General features: G+C 37.0%; 1 protein-coding gene across 7 annotated transcripts in view; it reads left to right on the plus strand.

The window, feature by feature from the left end:
• The window catches only part of ATRNL1 (attractin like 1), an 802,849-nt gene that overhangs the window by 129,490 nt on the left and 658,230 nt on the right, over positions 1-15,129 (plus strand). For 6 of the 7 annotated variants that reach the window (XM_061403577.1, XM_061403579.1, XM_061403580.1 and 3 more), the window contains exon 10: positions 4,951-5,105. The exons of the other annotated variant lie outside the window; for it this stretch is intronic. In XM_061403577.1, coding sequence (XP_061259561.1) covers positions 4,951-5,105 — 155 coding nt within the window. The remainder of the gene's footprint in view (positions 1-4,950; positions 5,106-15,129) is intronic. 7 annotated transcript variants of the gene reach the window in all.

Below are 15,129 nucleotides of genomic sequence, written 5' to 3' on the forward strand. Positions count from 1 at the left end.
GTTATTTCACTTGGATAAATAGAGTGGAATTGCTGGATAATTTGGTAGTTCTGTTTTTTGAGAAACCTCCATACTGTTTTCCACAGTGATTGAACCAATTTATAGTCCCATCAACAGTTTTTAAGTGTTCCCTTTTCCCACATCCTCACCAGCACTTGTTATTTCCTGTTTTTTTTAATAATACATTCCAACAAATACGTGTGTGTGGGCGGTGGTATCTCATGGTGGTTTTCATTTGCATTTCCTTGTTGAGTGATTTTCATGTGTCTGCTGACTCTTTGTCTTCTTTGGAAAAGTGTCTCTGCAGACCCTCTGCTCATTTTTAATTAAATTGTTCTCTTTGTTTTTCTATTTAGTTATGTGAGTTTTTATACGTTTTAGAGATTGCGTTTTCTCCACTCCGCAAAGCCAGGCCTGCTCCGGAGAACCTGTTATTTATTTTGCCCAGGGCATTGCCTGAAGTGTGCAAGTGCCTAAAGTGTGCAAGGTTATGCACATTTTGCCACTCAACAGAGTGGAGCCAGTTATACACGTGTGCTCGTGCATGACGTGTAGAAACTCAAGTGTACTGTCTGCGGGGTGTGTTTGGGGTACTGGCTATATGGGGGAGGGATTTATGCGTATGCTAGCTTGGGTGAATCTACTCATCCTATGAAGTTTATGGGTGGGCTTCTTGGTGAAGTTCTGAGGAAGTTAGTAGAAACCTTTGCCCTTCTTGGGTTTTGTACGCTGGTTGCTGAGAGCCCTGTTTTCTCTCCCCTGCTGATCCCATTATTGTTTTGGATGGCCTGAAAAAGAAGTGGGCTTCTTGGGCATTGCCCTGCTTGGGTGGACGCTAGTCACCCACTAGGCTCTCTCTTTGCTCATGGGTGAAACAGCAGCTTGGAGAAGTTTCTCTTGGCAGTGAGCTGTTGCCTTGGGGCAGGTGAAGTGAGAAAGTTAAACTGTTACTAATCGCTTCAGCCCTGTTCTTGGAATTTTTGCTCTAAGTAGTGCTAGGACTTCTCTGTTGGACTGCTGGGCTCTTACAAATGTACTCCTGTCTCCAAGTAGTTGAAAAATCACTGCTTCTGTGGGAGCACCAAGGTGCTGTTGACTGAAAAAATAACGCACAACCTAAGGGTTCAGAATTCTGTTTTATTTGGTGGACAAATCTAAGGACTTAGGCCCAAGACACAGCATCTCAGATAACTCTGAGAGACTGCTCCAGAAAGGCAAGCGAGAAGCCAGGTTAATAGGAGTTTTTGCAGCAAAGTCCATGTAGTCAGAACATCAGAAGATTACTGTTACTTAAGGAAAACCAGACATCTCAAATTAAGGAACTTAGCACTTTTTCTACATATGAAAAGATACAAAATCTAGGCTCATAGGAATCATTGCTTTGAGATGCACCTCAGCTATCTGGGGCCAGATGCTTCTCATCCTGAATCTGCTCAGGGTGCTCTGTCCAGGGTGGCCTCACTGGCAGGCATTCTGTTTCCATTCTGAGTTTCCTCAGGGCTCACCATCGAGGTTGCAGTGTGATTGCTTGATGGCTGCAGCATCCTTTTTCTTTTTTTTTTTTTACTGATATGACAGGCAATATTTTTTATTCACAGCAGGAAAATCTTATTACAGCACCTTGATAATGTGTCTCCTCTGTGTCTTCTTATTCTGGCTTATTAAAAAATTCAACATTTTTATATGCCATCCCATTGCCTTTTGGCCCTTATTGTTTCTGATGAGAAGTCAGTTATTTATCTTATTGGGGTTCTCTTGTATGCAAAGAACCTTCTTGCTGTTGCCCAAGATTTTATCTTTGGCTTTCAGTATTACTATTTTATGTTTGAATGTGGCTCTTTCTGTACTTTTTTCTTACTTGCAGTTTGTTGAGCTTCTTCGATATGTATGCTAATGTTTTTCATCAAATTTAGGAAGTTGTCAGTCATTATTTCTCAAACAATTTTTTACCTTTTCCCCCTCTATCTTAGAATTCCCAGTAAATGCATGCTCTTGCTGTTAATGGTGGTGTACATTTCTCATAGACTGTTCATTTTCCTTTCTGTTTTTAGAACTACAGAATCTCTACTGATTTATCTACTAGTTCACTGATTTTTTTTCTTTTACCTGCTGAAATATGCTATTGAGCCTCTCTGCTAAATTTAAAAATTTCAATTTTATACTTTAAAACTCCACATTTTTCTTTTCCTGGTCATTTTTCTTTGTTGATGCTTTATATTTAATAAGATATTGTTATACTTCTTTAAATTTTGTTTTCTTTAAGTGTTTTGAATAGCTGCTTTAGAGGCTTTTTCTGTTTCATCTGGCATCTGGGTTCTCTCAAAGGGGGTTCTGTTGCTTGCTTTTATTCCTGTCCATGGCATAGGTCACACTTTCCTATTTCATTGCACGCATAATTTTCCCTGAAAGCCAGGCATTTTAGGCAGTACATTGCAGCAACTCTGGATCCTGACTTTTCCTCCCTCCCTGAGGCTGCTGTAATTTCATTTGTTTAGGGACTTGGCTGAATTCTTTTAGTGAAGTCTCTCTTTCTCCACATGCGTCCTCTGATGTTCCTCTTCAGATGGTACAGGCTGGGGAGGCACATAGTCACCCTGGGATGATTGGGATTTTAGCAGAGTTCTTCAACTTTTTCCTCTGAGCTCTTTGTTAAGCTGTCTCCTCTGTTTGTATCACCTCACCCGCTGTGAGGTGAAGTCTCTCAGTTGTGTCCAACTCTTTGCGACCCCATGGACTATAGCCTACCAGGCTCCTTTGTCCATGGGATTTTCCTGGCAATAGTACTGGAGTGGATTGCCATTTCCTCACACCCTAGCCTCCACTAATTGCCAACTGATAGTTCTGTTATTTTCAGCAAAGCTTTGTGGGCATGAATTGCTCCATGGTCTGAATTCCATTTAATACCTTTTACAGGGGTAGTCTGTGAGGCTAGTCGTTGATGTTCTGACCCTAGTAAGGCTCTTATTAGCTGTCTTTCCCCCTGATTCTCTCTGATGAACTTCTAGTAGGTCTATTTTAAACTTATTATTCTCACATAGATCCTTGAGAAACAACCTCCATTGTTTCTGAGAGTGCCTTTAAGGCTTGAAGTTTGCTGCTCTGTACCCAGTGAAGTCAGGTTCCCTTGGGAGAGCTTTGGGCCTTTCCTTTTCGTAGGCTGCCTCTCCCTGTTGGGGATAACCTCTCTGTGATTGCTTTGGAAATATAGGTGGGGGTTTCTGGCTTGTTCTTTCAGTGACACCACTGTGTTATGTACACTGGATATTGATGGTAGCCTTTGCTCTTCTCAGCCTTCCTCTTTTATCTGGGAACTGTTGCCCTGTAAATTAGGGGTGAAGATTTTTGGGCCCTCGTGTTCTTAACCTGTATGTGAGGCCTGGTGTATAGCTTCCACCCTGTGAGTGGGAGCAAGGTAGAGAATGAGCACTCACACCTCTCGTGCTTTCTCCTTGGATAGAGTTTCTGCCACCAAGAATTAGGGGGCATGAGAAATACTGGCAATCTGTTGCTCCTGATTGTATATTATTGGCCTGAACTAGGAACTGAGGGATAAAGGAGTATTCCGTTCTCAACCTTACCAGCCTGGGGTTGAGCAGGCTTGCTGAACAGGCTGTGTATGTGTCGGGAGGCAGTGGTAACGGGAAGAATGAGAGTTGGTAATGAGTCAGACATCATGAACTGTTGCTGTTCTTACTGAAATTTAGTTGATGTTCCTGAGTAATTCTTTCTTTATTTGTTGTTGCTCTTGGCAAAAGGTTTTGAGATCCAAAAAATACACTTTTTAAAAAAATAATTTTTACCAATTATAGTTCTTTCCCTGGGGAGATTGTTTATGGACCTCCTTATGTTGCCATTCTAGAGGTCATTTCCATATTCTTTAAGCGTTTGTTGCTGTTCAGTCACTCAGTCGTGTCCAGCTCTTTGCGACCCCATGGACTGCAGCACACCAGGCTTCCCTGTCCTGCACTATTTCCTGGAGTTTGCTCAAACTCATGTCCATTGAGTGGTATTAAATCTATGGTTTCTAAGATACTATACTTGCCTTACTAACTGTACCATACATGTTAACTGTGTTTATATTCTGATTCTTTGTTTGTACTGGGGATTTATTTATAAAGTATTGACTCATATTGTCCTGAACCTTTAATATATATTAGTTCATTCAGGTAAAATATACTTGTGAACATATACTTGTAGTTTTTATCTCAAAATTGCACTGTAATTAATTAAAAGAACATTTACATTAATTTTACTGTTTCTCAAAAATGCATTGAGATTTTCAATTATACACAATATAGATATACCTCAGAAATAATCTTAAGCAAATGAACATGAATACCAACTATGTCATTCCATTTTGTAAAGTACAAAGACAGCCATCTAAATGTTTGCTATTAGAATCAGAATAGTGGTAATTTTTTATTTTTTGGTCTTAGTACACATTGCTTAGTTGTATTCATTTTGTGGAAATTCATTGGGTTTTAGACTTATGTGCACTTTTATGTATATATTTAATGAGTTAAAAAATATTTTATTGGATCCATATGAGTCATATAGTTTTAACTGCATACTGTTTAGAGTAAATTTATTACGTTTAACTATTTATATACTTTGGTATTTAAAACTGATGATAAGTCAGTCCTCTAGTTTAAAGAAAATTTGTTTCCTACTTTTATAAATAAAAACAAAATGCAAGATATAAATTATTATGAAATCATTAATGATTATGTTTAATATTGTGTTTCCTCAAAGCATTTTAAGGTACTCTGAATCTCAAAGTATTTTTAAAAACATTGAAGTTTAGAGGCCATTTGTTAAAAATAATAAAGCGTGTTACTTTTACAATTCCAGGGAAAATTCTGTATTCAAACTAGATCCTTTCTGTACTTGATATAAGATCAGGGAGGTCTTTTTATCTTTTGTAATACATTTTTAAATTTTATCCTGTAGGACTATTTTGAAAGAAAGTGGGTTTGCCAGATACCTTCATTCAGCTGTTCTTATCAATGGAGCTATGCTTATTTTTGGAGGAAATACCCATAATGACACTTCCTTGAGTAACGGTGCAAAATGTTTTTCTGCCGATTTCCTGGCATATGACATAGGTATGTATCTGTTAGGACTGTACAAAGTAGGAAATACCAGAAGTTTTTCATGTAGAGATTCTCAAATACATTACTAGACAGCATGTGTATATGTGATTTTAGAGAGAGAGATTCAGCGACAGATTTTGAAAGGAATTCTCTCCAATTTCAGCATAAACAGTAGTATAGGCAAAGGGAGCAAATGAACTGAGGTGAATGAGTGGTGAAGGCAGGGGATTGAGGAATCTGGGTTTGAATGTCCTATTCGAAGGCTTTTGTGTTTTGTGTTCCTACATGAGCACTTTGTTAGTCTGCTTTGTTTGACTATTACTGTGTTAGTTTTGATAATGGATAGGTACGAAGCACTATCAAATTTACATTGCAGAGAGTAGGAATACAAGCATTTTAGATTTAGTGGGGATGAGCACAGAAAAATTTAAATTAAACTCACAAGATATACTTTCATGGTATAGAAAGCTGATAGAATTAGAGAAAGAAATACAAAGATAGAAAAGCTAATGAAATAATATTTTGGGACAAAATGGAAACCCAGAACATATCTAAGCATGGAAGTAACTAAATAAGTTTTTACCAGGGAATCTAGAAATATAATACGTCTATGATTTTAATTATCTTATCTATAGTCCTATCAATTTCTGAATGTTAAACAATGTATTTATTGAAATACTAAATTTAGCTACCTATTAGACCACTGTAATGAAGGAATTTCTTCTCTCTGTATGTTATAGATAAAACCTAGCTGATTTAAATCTTTAGCAGCACTTAAGAGCACTTTTTATTGATTGTGTGAGGTAATATACCAATTTTAAGCTATTAAGGAACACTTTGATAAATAAAAATAAAAGAGACCAAAGAATAACACATTTAATGGATATAAGAAGTATACTTCCGCTCTTAAACATCATAATGGTACATAATCTACTTTAGAAAATTATTTCAAGTGTCAGCATATAAAGACAATTATGAACTATTAATAAGCACTTTGACTTCTAAACTATTGTAAGCATGTTTGGAAAGAAATTCCTAGTAATAAAGTTAGGCATAGTTTTAAAACTCTATGAGTATTTGCATGTGAGTCATCATTGAAAAGAATTCACTGTCTTTTAAAGCCTAAATAGTTAAATATTTGCCTTTTTGAAATAATAATTTGAAGTCATGATTCATGATGAAATGGGATTGTAATGGCTTTTATAAGGCTTAAAAATCAGTGCCCCAGATCCAGAAAATCAGTTAAATGAAATACAGAATCTAGGCTGGTTTATTATGATGAGACAGTAAGCTTATTTCTCAGGAGGTGGATGAACATTTTATGTGTTTTTCTTCTAGGAATTAAAATCCTAGGAAAAGTGTAGAATTTTGTTGTTATTGTTAAAAATCCATGAAGTGAGATGTTGAACTTTTGAAAAGATTCTTCAAGCAGCTTCTACTCAATTTCTATATTTCAGTGAGCAAATTAATGTTGAGCTATTTTGTAGCTGACATATTGGGAATTTATTTTTATTTCTTCCATATTGTTCAAGATGACCAGATTTTAGGTTTTATACATTTAAAATATACCAAAGTGAAAAACATTAGAAATATAAGTTTTTCAGAGAAAGAAAGGGCTCAGATTATTATTATTCTAATAGCTACTCTTTATTAAGTCAGTTCCAAGAGCTAGGTACTATTGTTGCTGTTTAGTTGCTAAGTCATGTCTGACTCTTTTGTGACCCCTTCCAGGCTCCTCTGTTCATGGGATTTCCCAGGCAAAAGAATACTGGAGTGGGTTGCTATTTCTTCCTCCAGGGGATCTTCCTGACCCAGGGATTGAACCTATGTCTCTTGTATTGCAGGAGGATTCTTTACTGCTGAGCCACCAGGGAAGCCCTATAATAAGAGCTTTATTTACAGTGTCTGTAACCTCTCTAATAACCTTGTAAATAAGATGTTAGTAAACTCAATTTTAGATTATTAAGCACAAGACTAAAAGGAATTAGTCCAAAGCCCTGCTGGTAGTAAATCCAGTTTTGTTAAAAACTCCTAAATTGATAGTCTTTCCACTTGACTACACTGTGGTGTTTAGTTGACTCCATTGTATGTTCTTAATTTTGTCAATAAAGTACAAGACACTTAAGTTTTAGTAATGTTTAGTAATTTTTAGTAATGTTTCTTAATGCTATGGAAAAAGTAAAAGTTGCTCAGTCATGTCCAACTCTTTGCAACCCTATGGACTATGAAGTCCATGGAGTTCTCCAGGGCAGAATACTGGAGTGGGTAGTCTTTCCCTTCTTCAGGGGATCTTCCCAACACAAGGATCAAACCCAGGTCTCCTGCACTGCGGGCAGATTCTTTACCAGCTGAGCCACAAGGGAAGTCCAAGATTACTGGAGTGGGTAGCCTTTTCCTTCTCCAGGGGATCTTCCTGACCCAGGAATAGAACTGGGGTCTCCTGTATTGCAGACAGATTCTTTACCAACTGAGCTATCAGGGAAGCCCAATGCTATGGAAAGATAGAAGCAAATAATTAGTTTCATTTTTCAAGCAAATTGTTAAAATTGGAGGAAGAATAGCATGTTTTAACAGTATTGTTTTTTAACATAGGTTTTTGTTTGTCCTGTGCTAATAAGTAACAATAAAAACAAAAACAGCCTTACAATCAATACAGGATAAAAGCATTTTGTTTTACCTTATTGGATTATTTCTCTGCAGTTCCCAATAAAGTCTTCCTTCCCTGCCCAATCTGTATTTATTCTCCTGGGTTTGTATCATCAAATATTGAAATATTTTCTTGGGAAAAGTGCTTTTCACATTTCAGAAAATGTCTTCCAAAATAATTTCCTTTTGAAGTATAATTTTGTGGAAATAAAATACAACCATTGCATAATGAACCAACTATGAAATAGATCCTTTTGGGGGAAAAAGTCATGTTGCTAGTTTTTCTCTTTTGTACAGTACACTCGGAGTTTATGGCATATTTAATTGGAATGCACCTTAAGATTTAGTTGATTGCCTTGTGTTCTGTGATGTTTAGACAATAAAAATATGTATGGTAATACTAATTTTTCATTGCTCTAAAATGTACTATTTCAATCGTACTGCCATAGTAAATTTTATATAGCCAGTATCATTAATCTTTGAGGACATAACCTTGCCTTCCCAGTTCTCATTATACTATACATGATGGATGTAGAAGGCATATGATGGTGATTTTCAAGCATGACTTACCTTGGCATTCCCTTTGAAGGTTGAAGGGAGAAAAATCAGACCTCAGTAATCTGATTGTCTTAGATTAGGCACTGCGTATTCATATTTTTTTAAAAAATGACTCAGGCACAAGTGATCATAGAACCAGCCTGGTGACCAAGACTCAGTGGACTGTAACATAAAATGATATGTTACTAAATTTTCTAGCTTGTAAATCTAGCTTGATCACATTTTAAATGTGAAAACTTTATTAATATACTTTTGTCATTGTTAGTGGTATCCTTATTGCACCTGATTCAAGATTAAAATGAATCTGTATCTAGTAAAGATACAGCCTTGTAGTACTGTTGAGGCTAAAGGTGCAATGGAAGGACTTGTCTTACTGAGCTGATCTCGGGTTATTAGTTACATTTATACTTTAAAAAAATAAGTATTTTTGGCAGTGCTGTGTGGCTTGCAGGATCTTAGTTCCCAGACCAGGGAGCAAACCTCTGCCCGCTGCAGTGGAAGCACAGAGTCCTAACCACGGGGCTACCAGGGAAGTACCGAGACATAGTTTTACTTTTCAGGGCTTCCCAGGTGGCTCAGTGATAGAGAATCTTCTTCTCAAGCAGGAGACATGAGTTTGATCCCTGAGTTGGGAAGATCCCCAGGAGAAGGGAATGGCGGCCCTTTCCGGTATTCTTGCCTGGGAAATCCATGGACAGAGGAGCCTGGTGGGATGCAGTCCGCCGTGTCACAAAGAGGCACTCACAACTTAGAGGCCAGATTACAGCAGCAGCAGCATTGATGCTTTTAACCTGTTCATCTGTAGAAAGTAAATAGTGTCATAAAAGTTAGTTTTGTAGGGTCCATGGGATAAAATGAATCAAGCAGTTTGTAAATTTTTCACGTCTTTTTTAGTAAACCACCGATCTTTTGAGGGATTTGACTGGAGATTTCAACATTTGCAAATGAGAGATTTTCCTGAATTTAAACATACCTTAAAGTTGAATTGAATCTTGGGACATTATTTCAGAATTATTAAAAAAATCTATTATAGGATTTTCAGTAGGCCTATAATTATGATGGTTTTAATTACATAATAATTTAATTACCATAATTATGATGGTTTTAATTACAAATGGTGGTTATTATTTTTCAATTATTATTTTATTTAATATTTATTAATATTTTTCAATCATTATTTTTCAAGAAAACTTATCTAAGAGTTAGTAGATTGCATAGAATTGTGAAACAAGATGAAAGATAGCTCAGAGATACATTGATTAATTTTTTGAGTAGGTTAGTTTAGAATAGAGTAGGGTGTCAGATTTACATCAGAAATACATTGTGTAAAGTGAATTACCTAAACTTCAAACCAAAACAATAATACAATTAATACAATTTAAAAAATAAATTTCCTGCATAGTACAGTTTTACTTATGACATTTAACTTATTCTGTTCAGTTTGGTTCAGTTGCTCAGTTGTGTACAACTCTTTGCACCTCCACAGACTGCAGCATGCCAGGCTTCCCTGTCCATCACCAACTCCTGGAGTTTACTCAAACTCATGTTCATTGAGTCGGTGATGCCATCCAACCATCTCATCCTCTGTCATCCCCAATCTCACCTTCAATCTTTCCCAGCTTCAGGGTCTTTTCAAATGAGTCAGTTTTTCACATCAGGTGGCCAAAGTATTGCGGTTTCAGCTTCAGCATCAGTCCTTCCAGTGAATATTCAGGACTGATCTCCTTTAAGATGGACTGGTTTGATCTCCTTGCAGTCCAAGGGACTCTCAAGAGTCTTCTCCAACACCACAGTTCAAAAGCATCAATTCTTCGGTGCTTAGCTTTCTTTATAGTCCAACTCTCACGTCCATGCATGACTACTGTAAAAACCATAGCTTTGACTAGACGGACCTTTGTTGGCAAAGTAATGTCTCTACTTTTTAATATACTGTCTAGGTTGGTCATAGCTTTTCTTCCAAGGAGTAAGCGTCTTTTAAATTCATGGCTGCAATCACTATCTGCAATTTTGGAGCCCAATAAAAATAAAGCCACTCTTTCCACTGTTTCCCCATCTATTTGCCATGGAATGATGGGATTGAATGCTGTGATCTTAGTTTTCTGAATGTTGAGTTTTTAGCTAACCTGTTCACTCTCCTCTTCATTTTCATCAAGAGGCTCTTTAGTTCTTCTTCATTTTCTGCCATAAGGGTGGTGTCATCTGCATATCTGAGGTTATTGATATTTCTCCTGGTAATCTTGATTCCAGCTTGTGCTTTATCCAGCCTGGCATTTCTCATGATGTACTCTGCATATAAGTAATAAGCAGGGTGACAATATACAGCCTTGATGTACTCCTTTCCTGATTTGGAACCAGTTTGTTGATCCATGTCCAGTTCTAACTGTTGCCTCTTGACCTGCTTAGAAATTTCTTAAGAGGCAGGTCAGGTGGTTTGGTATTCCCATCTCTTTAAGAATTTCCCATACTTATCGGTAGACAATAATTTAAAAACATAGTTTAAAAAACCCTGCAAAATACTTAATTCTATATTCGAAGAAGTAATCTTACTTTAATTGGTAATATATAAAAATCATTCTAAACACAGTGAAGTTGTAGTTATGTATACCCTTAAAATCACTTAACTAGTTTATGAAACGTAGCATAAATGTTTTTGTACAGCCCTGTAAAGTGATACACACACACACACACACACACACACACATATACATACAATATAAGGAATCATGTGCCTTTCAACTTTTTGGAACTTTCCAGTAAAACTACAAAAATTCAAGTTTGCTCACTTTTCATGTTTTTAATTATTTTTATTTTTTGGAGGTTATTTTATTTGTTTCTTTCTTTATTAATCAGAATTTCTCTATGCACTTTGTTAAATCCTTAGGGCTCTTCCTTGACAAAAGCAGCACCCCTTGTCCAGGTGAACCCTTTGTCCTGAAAGACCCCGTTTGTTTCTTTGTCAGAAAAATTTTAAAACCGTCATGTAATTTTTTCAAAAATTGTCACCAACTGTTGACTGCTTTAAGCTTTCCTACATCCTTTGTCCAAGGTTCTCTTTTTCTTTCCATAATAAACTGTTGCATAGAAAAAATAAGTTTCTTCTTTTTATAAAAGAGGCCAGTAAGTAAGGGAATAAGTGACCTTTCACTTTGAGAAAAGGGAGAACTAATATTCCCTGAAGGCTTCCTGTAGTGTTTTGTACTTTGCATACATTTATAAAGTAATTCTCATGGCATCTCATAACACCTGTGTAAACTGTATTATTACATTCATTTATAAAGGCAGAAACTGTGATTTACCCTGACTAAATCCAAATTCACATAGGTTGTGGGATGGTATATTCAGAATTTGAACCTAGGTCTAAGTTCAAAGTTCTTTTGATTCTACCACTGTACTATGTATTGGTACTTTCTTGATGTAACAGGAAAAAGTTTGAATGATCTTTAATTTGGGAAAAGGCATATAATATTTGTTAATGTGATGTGACACTCAAGAAAATTAGTTTTATTGATACATTTAATCGGTGACCTTTAAGTTAGAAAATCAAGAAGGAAAGAGTAATGAGCAGTATATCTCTTTCTTAACAGATCTATAAGCATTTTGAGACATTGTCTCGAATGCAAAATTTGGTGAATAAAGATTCTCATAAGGAAATGTACACTGAAAGAAAAGTATTTAAATGTGGAGGAAGGCAAGGAACACAGCCATGAACAGAAAATCAAACACGTAGAGTAAAATATTAGCAAATAGAATTCAGCAGTGTTTCAAAGTTATAATGAACTTTACCCAATAGGAATTATTCTAGGATTTCAAGTATGATTCATTATCAGGGAATCAGTAAATATAATCTGTTACCTCAAGACTATTTACTGAAGCCAACAGGAAACCACACTGACATGATAAAGTCATTTCGGTTTGAAATGTCAAATATTGATGTCCACTTTGCCTGATAGAGGATGAGAAATTAAATAAATATTTGTGGAATGAATGCCAGAGGATAAAAATCCTGAGAGTAACTGTGGAGTTGAAACTGTGGGTACATTAAGTGTGCACCTTTTAAAATATTATGATAAATTTTTACCTGGGGAAGTAGGGCCAGTGAAGCCTCAGCATGTCACAGTTAGGGGGAAAAAGATTTTTGGCAACATTCAGAAATGTGGTTTTTTGGTACGTAAATATCGAAGTGGCTAATACAAGTTTTTCTTTGTATTCATTTAGTTTTGAGTCTTATGCCTGTGACATGTGCTCTTGTTAGTGTATTTTGAGTGTGCAATTAAGACTGAATTATGAACTGGCATTTGAGATGGAGTATTTGTAAAATGTGTCCTTAGAGTATTAGAGATACATATTTTCATGGAAGAATGTGAGTAGAAAAATTCGCCAATGAATGTGCATTTTTTTTCACCTGTACTGTTTTATGCATAAGTCGTAAAATAAATCTGTCTGTAAATTTCAGCCTTTGGTTTTAATATAACTGTATGGTCCCTCATATGTGAATAGTCCTGGCAGCACAGTATTCTCACTGCTGAGATTTGTGTTTGAGAGAATAGTTACTCTAATTTCTTGATCGTGCTTTTTAAAAGTATGGTTTATAAATCAATATTTAGTACCTTGTAGCATAGATTTTTAAAAAGTCTGTATTCCAGAGAGTATATTTTACTTTGGTCTTTATTGCTGTGTGACTTTTCTGTTGGTATGGGATGGTATTTCTGTCAGATTTCATGATGTCAATAACTGTGTGGAATTTGCTTTAGTCTGTCTATCCTTGAACTGTTTATGAAGCAATAATGACCTGAGTGCTCTGGAAATATATTTTATTCTTGGCAAAAAATATGATTATGGATCTTGCAGTCAGACATTTGTAAACAAGTTATATTAATTTAATATTGAGTTTTAAGGCAATTGAAATTTCTAGATTTTACAGAGAATCCTGATCAAGAATGTGAAAACTTAGCAACAAAATTTATCTAGCCCAACATCCTCTTTATTTGTTATTGAAAAGTTGGAAGGGATAAGTGGAAAGTGTATTTGCTGCAACCGTACCTATGTTTTTCTCTTCTCATTCTGTTGACAAATCCTGACAGGTGTGCAGATAACCAGCAAGCATGAAACGTCTCTAGAGCTGCAAGATTACTTACCTCAACTAGCTTTTTATAAGCTTGCAAGTTAAATTTTCTTCTAAACAATTTTGGGAGTGAAAACAATTTATTAACTATTTTAAGATATTCTAGAGGGAAATTTGCACTTATTATAGTGTATCCATCAGTACAGGTTAAGTTAGACTGAGGTAACAAACAATCCTGTCAGTTTGGATCCTCTGAAAAACAGACTCTGAGACAGAGTTTAGTGTTCAGGATACTAATTAGGTTCTTGGATTGAGCAGCTGTGAAAGAGAAGGGGAAGATGCAGGATTGGGCAGAAAGTACAAGTCCGTTCAGTTCAGTTCAGTTGCTCAGTCGTGTCTGACTCTTTGCGACCCCATGAATGCAGCACGCCAGGCCTCCCTGTCCATCACCAACTCCCGGAGTTCACTCAAACTCACATCCATTGAGTCGGTGATGCCATCCAGCCATCTCATCCTCTGTCATCCCCTTCTCCTCCTGCCCCCAATCCCTCCCAGCATCAGGGTCTTTTCCAATGAGTCAACTTTTCGCATGAGGTGGCCAAAGTACTGGAGTTTCAGCTTTAGCATCATTCCTTCCAAGGAACACCCGGGACTGATCTCCTTTAAAATGGACTGGTTGGATCTCCTTGCAGGCCAAGGGACTCTCAAGAGTCTTCTCCAACAATACAGTTCAAAAGCATCAATTCTTTGGTGCTCAGCTTTCTTCACAGTCCAACTCATATCCATACATGACCACTGGAAAAACCATAGCCTTGACTAGACAGACCTTTGTTGGCAAAGTAATGTCTCTGCTTTTGAATATGCTCTCTAGGTTGGTCATAACTTTCCTTCCAAGGAGTAAGCTGGATTATCGAAAAAGCAAGAGAGTTCCAGATTTCTGCTTTATTGACTATGCCAAAGCCTTTGACTGTGTGGATCACAATAAACTGTGGAAAATTCTGAAAGAGATGGGAATACCAGGCCACCTGACCTGCCTCTTGAGAAACCTATATGCAGGTCAGGAAGCAACAGTTAGAACTGGACATGGAACACCAGACTGGTTCCAAATAGGAAAAGGAGTACGTCAAGGTTGAATATTGTCAGCCTGCTTATTTAACTTATAGGCAGAGTACATCATGAGAAACGCTGGGCTGGAAGAAGCACAAGCTGAAATCAAGATTGCCGGGAGAAATAGCAATAACCTCAGATATGCAGATGACACCACCCTTATGGCAGAAAGTGAAGAGGAACTAAAAAGCCTCTTGATGAAAGTGAAAGAGGAGAGTGAAAAAGTTGGCTTAAAGCTCAACATTCAGAAAACGAAGATCATGGCATCTGGTCCCATCACTTCATGGGAAATAGGTGGGGAAACAGTGGAAACAGTGTCAGACTTTATTTTTGGGGCTCCAAAATCACTGCAGATGGTGATTGCAGCCGTGAAATTAAAAGTACAAGTCAAGCAGACTTAATTAACAGCCATGGGCAACCCCAGGGCAACTCGGGTTGAAAGCCCATCAGAGGCATTCCTCATTAGGGTGAAACGGACCTGGATGGGGAAGTGTATGAGGGTCGCTCCCAGGAAAGTAGGACCTTGGGTACAGAAGCTATCCATAGCTAAGGCCATCTCTGCAGGAGCTGGCAGCTGAATGATGTCTACCAGTAACAAGTCCTTCCCTGAAGGCATATTCAGGCAGTGCATTTCCTTGGTCATCACAATTGATTCTTTGGACC

Source organism: Bos javanicus, chromosome 26, assembly GCF_032452875.1.
Source record: "Bos javanicus breed banteng chromosome 26, ARS-OSU_banteng_1.0, whole genome shotgun sequence".
Lineage (NCBI taxonomy): Eukaryota > Metazoa > Chordata > Mammalia > Artiodactyla > Bovidae > Bos > Bos javanicus.